Consider the following 7,025-nt stretch of genomic DNA (forward strand, 5'->3'; position numbering starts at 1 on the left):
CGCGATAGGATAAATTTATCGTCAATTAATGAGTTGTGGTATGATGTAATTTTTCGTATTTTAAATGGCTTTCCTACTTTACTTAATTATGAAATTAATTGGTCTATCTACAATAAGATCTTTAACATGTGACTATTAATTAATATAGATTAGATGCTTAGATTTTTTTTATTAAATGGGAAAGCTTTTACTTTTTGTTGAATAAATTGTGTTCTACAAAAATATTATTATTACTATATAGAAATGAAAAATCATATAATTTCCAAAGTGGACTGACCAAATCAAAGTCCAGAAAATTTGGTGGATAATTTTCAACAAAAATCTTTTGGCATTTTTTTTTAATAGAAAGAAATGATCTTATTTATTTATTTTTTTATTTTATATTCTTTCCATTTATTTTTATTCGTCATATTTTGCTTCACGAGAGTCAGTTGACTATTTTCCGGAGATGGATTGAATTAGACTAGTTCAATATTTTCAATTAATTTGAAATTTAAATGTTTGAAAACTATACGAAAAATACAGCAAAGTTGCAGTTATTAATATGATAAAAAAATATATATTTTTAAAATGTTAGTCAAAGTCCATGCAGTTTGACTCTAAAAGTGAACGAAAGGAGTATTAATAAGAGAATTTGTAGTCGCTATTTTCTGACACACAAAAAATAAATCTCACTTTCGTATAATTATATGCAAAACATATCAGAGCAGCGAAATATACTAAAAAAACCTCGCGAACAAATCTGGTCGAAAAAGCATATAATACGAAATTTCTCATTTGAAAGATCAGCTGCTCAACTAACTCGATCAATTTTACAGATTTTATTTACATTATTATATTTGTCATAGGTGTGAAATGATGAAAAAGGTGATGATATTAATTAATATTATAGTGGTCACGAATTAAGGTTGCTATCAATAAAATATAAATTAATTTTATAGCAACAAAATAATCCTTTTATGCAATAAGTGCTAATCCAACGTATTGAGTTGGGCATAGGATAAGTCAACACATTAAAATCATTTTCACATTTGACTAAATAAATTAAAAGTTAATTTACCTCATGTTTCAATTGAGTACATGAACACATAATAAAATTTATATTTGATAAAAAAAAAATTTACTCAAAATTTTTGCGTGTATTCTCGAACATTCATTATTTATATAAATTAATTACATAAAATACTTCACACTTTTAATTATACACGTCAGTCTTCTCAATCATGAGCGATAAGGATCTACATGCACTCAATATTTACACCAAATTAAGTTAATTAATTTACTATTGTTATGATAGATTGAAATTAGAGTGTGTATTAGTTATTTATCTTTTAGTGATAATATTAAATTGATGTAAATATTATCTTTTAGTGATGAATTATTTTTCATCTTATACCAATATATATATATATATATATATATATATAATACCTATTCTACGTCAGTTTAATCAGGGGAGGACCTATCTACATTTTTTTTAGTGCTTCAGCACCCATTAAATCCGACATAGACTAGGTTTAATTATATAAAAAATATAAAAATTGGTATAAGCTTCAAAAAAACATCCAGAAATCCAAGAAGACTGCTGGGTAGTTTGGTTTTCAGGTGGAACCTTAAACCTTTGGACATCAATATGTGTGTTTGAACTTCACGAGCGCCCACAACCCCTAAATTCTGAGTCCGCTACTGAGTTTAATGGATGCCGATGTACCACCAATTTAAACCTAGGTCTGCCCCCTGGGTATCATTGTGTTAACTAAGCCGAGAGTCTTTCAAAAATAATTCATATACTTTTTCTTCAATACACGAAAGTAAAATTTGCATGTAGTCCGTCTTTCTCAGATTCCACTTTTGACACTATACATGTGGTTAGATCACTATGTGTGAAGTGGCTAACCATATATAATGCATAGTCAATTGGTCCCACAACAAGACCAAAAATATAATACTAAAAGGGCAGCCCGGTTCACTAAAGTTATCGCTATGCGCGGTGTTCAAGAAAGGGCCCTACCACAAGAGTGTATCGTACGTAGCCTTACCTTGCATTTCTGCCGGAGGCTGTTTTCAAGGCTTGAACCCGTGACTTCCTGATCACATGGCGGCAGCAACTTTACAAGTTGCTCGAAAGCCTCCCCTTCAAAAAAAAAAAAAATATAGTACTACTAACAAAAAAATTTAAATCTTAATTTCCACACAAGACATGCAACACACCAAGAAGAAGAAAAAAACATGAACAAACTTTGGTTCTTTTTTCTCTTTACAATTTTCTCCTTAATCCAAAAAGCCAACTCCCAAGTTAACACAATAACAACTTCACAACATCTGAAAGATGGTCAAACAATAACATCATCAGATGGAACATTTGAACTAGGATTCTTTTCACCAAGCAAAAAGAACAGTTCAACAAATCGTTATGTTGGTATTTGGTACAAGAAAATATCAGCTTTTACACCAGTATGGGTTGGTAATAGACAAAATCCTGTTAAGGGTATGTCTGGAATCTTGAAAGTTGTTGAACCAGGTTATCTTGTACTGATTAATGATGTTACTAATGACACTGTTTGGTTGACTAATAGTTCAACAAGTGTGAAAAATCCAGTTGCAAAGCTGTTGGATACAGGGAATTTAGTGGTTAAAGATGTAAATGATGATGATGAGTACTTGTGGCAAAGTTTTGATTATCCTAGTGATACTTTGTTAGCAAGTATGAAACTTGGAAGAAATTTGGTGACTGGTTTGGAAAGGTAAGTTCTTGAACTGTATGATCGTCTCGTCTAATTTAATCTATGTTGCTCGGACTCTTTAAAAATGTCATCAGGTGTGTGTCAGATCTGATGCGGGTGTGGCAGTATTTTTGGAGAGTCCGAGCAACTTAGAATGTAATTATGTTTTCAACATGGTCCGGCATGTGTTTATTTTTTTTTTTTTGATAGTGGGTGATCTTATGTGACTACAATGAGTATTTGTTGGTGGTGGTGGTGGGGCTAAGGTCCAACTGTCAAGGTATTGTCCGTTTTGGCCCACCGATTATCTAGGCTACTTGAGGCTTTTTGGGCCTTATGGTTTTGGGACTGGCTCGGAAAGATAAGTTCTTGGCTTGTGTGATCGTCTCATCTAATTTAATTATGTTTTCAACACGATCGGGGCATGTGTTTATTTTTTTTGATAATGGGTGGTCTTATGTGAGTACAATGAGTATTTGTTGTTGTTGGTGGGGCTAAGGTCCAACTGTCAAGGTATTGTCCGCTTTGGCCTGATCGTCTGGGCTACTTAAGGCTTTTTGGGCCTTATGGTTTTGGGACTGGCTTGGAAAGGTAAGTTTTTGACTTGTGTGATCATCTCGTCTAATTTAATTATGTTTTCAACACGTTGGGGCATGTGTGGGTGGTCTTGTGGGACTACACTGAGTATTTGTTGGTGGTGGTGGTGGTTGGGTGGTTGTGGGGGTTGGGGGGGGGAGGCCAGTAGCGGAGCCAGGATTTTTACTAAAGGGGTTCACAAGTGAACATAGGAACTAACCGAAGGGGATTTAACATATACTATATATACATAAAAAATAATTTTAACCATGTAAATGTAGTATAATTTTTCACCGAAGGGGGTTCGGATGAACCCCCTATGTAAAGGGTAGCTCCGCCCCCCGGGGGAGGGGCGGGGGATTAAGGCCCAACTGTCAAGGTATTGTATGCTTTTGCCTGACACCTTGAACCTTGAACATTGATTATATATTTACCAACTGTCTAGGCATTGTCCGCTTTGGGTGGCGTGTGTGGGGGATGGGGGTGGGTGCTAAGTCCATATGTCAATGCATTGTCCGCTTTGGCCCGAGCCCTCTGGGCCACTTCAGGCCAAAAATGCTGTACAGTTGAATCTTGATCTCACTCATATACGACCGCTAACTTTTCTAGCTCATCCTGATGTGGGATTTGCCCGATAAAAGTTTGTGAGTATATATAAGACTTAGAACTCAAGAGCTCTGTCTGCTCCGGTACCAAAAAGTTGTATTATGCAACCGTCCCATCTAATAGTATAAGTCGTTAGAGAGCAAACACTTACATTTACTTCATTTAATCATCCATTTTGGCCCAACCCCTCTGGGCTACTTCAGGATGTTTTGGGCATCACTAGTTTATTTCCTTTCGCTTTGACCAAAAGGCGCCTCAACAGTTGAATCCTAACACTCGCCCTTAAATGACCGTTAACTTTACCCTCACGTTGCCCCTCTCGAGCTCAACTGCCAGTGGTCTGTGGGCTGTTACATGAGACTTGAGCCCATGGCATCTGACTGCTTTGATGACGTTGAGTTTGTGATCATTTTTCGTCTAAAATCTCAAGCGATTAGAGAGAACACAGTTTTATTTGCTTGGTTTAATTATGTCTGCAACAGGTATCTTACTTCATGGAAAAGCGACGATGATCCTGCTCCTGGAGAGTATACATATCACTGTGATCCTACAGGTTATCCACAGGACCTAATGAGAAAAGGGCCTAACGTAGTTTATCGAGCAGGTCCATGGAATGGTCTTAGGTGGAGTGGAGCACCAAACATGGTGAACAACTCAGTCACCTCATTCGGGCTAGTCATGAACAATCAAGAAATTTACTACAAATACGAATTAGTAAACAAATCCGTGATTACAACTTTCGCACTAAGGCCTAATGGTGATGCGATGCGTATGATTTGGGTGGAAAAGCAAGAGGGTTGGGTTAACTACCATTCCGCGGATGCAGATCATTGTGACACTTACGGATTATGTGGTGCATATGGCACTTGCACAATCTTTAGCGATCCTGTCTGTCGTTGTTTGGATAAATTCGTTCCAATGCATCCGGATGATTGGAACCGGGCTGACTGGTCCAGTGGTTGCGTACGAAATCATCCACTGAATTGTTCAGAAGATGGATTTATAAAGTATTCTGGTGTTAAATTGCCAGATACTCGGTATTCTTGGTTCAACGAGACTATGACACTCGACGAATGCAAGGTGGTTTGCTTGAGAAATTGTTCGTGTATGGGATATACTAATTTGGACATCAGCAACGGGGGAAGTGGGTGCTTGCTATGGATCGGGGAGCTCGTTGACCTCAGACAGCTGTCGGAATCAGGACAGGATATCTATATTCGGATGGCTGCTTCGGAGATAAGTAAGAAGTTGATGCCATTGTATTGATTGATCGATGTTTGTACTTAAAGCTATTACGACAGGATTACAAAGGAACTTTTGCAGGTTTTAACGATGGATCAAGTCGAAAGAAAAGTGTTGTACTTGCAATAGCTTTGCCACTATTGATTACAACGGTTCTTGTAGTGGTAGTAGTATGCCTGGTTCTTCGTAGACAGAAAAAGAAAGCGGAGAAAATGCTCGTAGAAAAGGGTGAGCTAAAACATACAAAGTCGAAAGTAGATAATATTACTCTCGCGATGATTTGCTCTTCTTTTCAGTGTCACAGTCTGAAATGTCTAGTTGTATGAACATATTACAGAGAGACTGAATCACAACAACAACAAAGATAATCGCAGTCAAATTCTCCGAGAAGCTTTTGAGCTACCGCTCTTTGACTTGTCCACGATAATGAAGGCTACCGATAACTTTTCACTTGAGAACAAGATCGGAACAGGCGGCTTTGGGAAAGTTTACAAGGTAAAAATTGCCTCAAAAAGCAACTTTATTTAAGTAATGACACCCATTATCTCAAGTTTTGGATCGAACTAATCCATCGACACAAATAGTTCACGGGAGAAAATTGAATTTGATTCGATTATGGAATCATGAATAGTCATTGGTCAGGCAGGCAATGTCGCTTGATCATTATCAAACGCGCTCCGTGTTTTGGAATTTCTAACGGTAAGTGCACGTCTGCAGGGCGTGCTAGAAGAAGGACAGGAAGTAGCTGTCAAGCGGCTCTCAGAAACGTCTAGACAAGGAAACGATGAGTTCAAGAATGAAGTCATCTGCATCGCAGAACTTCAGCATCGAAATCTCGTGAAGCTTCTTGGATGCTGCATTGAAGAAGAAGAGAAGATATTGGTATACGAATACATGCCCAACAAAAGCCTGGATCTATTTATATTCGGTTAGTTTTTTCACATGCATCAACTAGTTTCGATATTAGAAACCTGTTATATACATTGACAGCGTAAATATTCTGGTAGATCAAACACGAAGCACATTGCTTGATTGGCCTAAGCGTTTCAACATTATCAATGGTATCGCTCGAGGGCTTATGTACCTTCATCAAGATTCTAGGCTAAGAATCATCCATAGAGACCTTAAAGCTAGCAATGTCTTGCTTGATATTGACATGAACCCGAAGATATCAGATTTCGGGATGGCTAGAAGTTTTGGAGGGAATGAGACGGGAGACAATACAAGTCGAGTGGTTGGAACATAGTAAGAACTCAAAATGTTTGTTCATTACATTATTTGTTTCGCCAGATTATGTAATCCTGTGAATGAATTTATGCAGCGGTTACATGTCCCCGGAGTATGCAGTCGATGGGATTTTCTCAGTAAAATCAGACGTTTTCAGCTTTGGCGTATTGGTACTAGAAGTTGTGAGCGGAAAGAAGAACAGAAGATTCATTCATCCGGAATACAATCTCAACCTCATTGGACATGTAAGTACCATACTCCAAGAACATTTAAATTTCACTTTCGACATTACAAACTAGACACATTATTTGACTCGTAGCTAAGACAGTACGCATGAATACAAGATATTTTCTTGACTGAAGTTAACCGGAAGTATTTGATCTTTGAATAACTCGGAGAAACTGCTGTCTCTCCCTTTCACTACGTACAATGCAGTAAACATGAATATATCAGTTCAGAGACAACTAGTTTCTTGATGTTCCCTTGATTTGTCTGTTTCCATCAAAGTGCAAAGTTAATTAACCGTTTCATCATAACATGATTCAACAGTACACCATCCCTCATATTTGTATGTACAACGTAGTCCTAAAGTTACAATTTGCATGCGCCACATATCTGATTTATTTGCACTTACCGGTCCCATGCTGTGAT

The 7,025-nt window shown here is 37.2% G+C and overlaps 1 protein-coding gene across 1 annotated transcript; it reads left to right on the forward strand.

Annotated features, from left to right (window-relative positions):
• Nucleotides 1-2,157: 2,157 nt before the first annotated feature.
• LOC107845786 (G-type lectin S-receptor-like serine/threonine-protein kinase At4g27290) lies at nucleotides 2,158-6,619 on the forward strand (the record flags this gene model as incomplete). The annotated part of the gene is given in 7 exon segments (XM_047398360.1): nucleotides 2,158-2,744; nucleotides 4,388-5,145; nucleotides 5,229-5,375; nucleotides 5,485-5,642; nucleotides 5,865-6,075; nucleotides 6,155-6,392; nucleotides 6,469-6,619. Coding segments are annotated over 7 exon segments (2,178 nt in total), but the record flags the coding sequence as incomplete, so codon positions are not given.
• Between the last annotated feature and the right edge of the window lie 406 nt (nucleotides 6,620-7,025).

This window comes from Capsicum annuum, chromosome 10, assembly GCF_002878395.1.
Source record: "Capsicum annuum cultivar UCD-10X-F1 chromosome 10, UCD10Xv1.1, whole genome shotgun sequence".
In the NCBI taxonomy this organism is placed as follows: domain Eukaryota; kingdom Viridiplantae; phylum Streptophyta; class Magnoliopsida; order Solanales; family Solanaceae; genus Capsicum; species Capsicum annuum.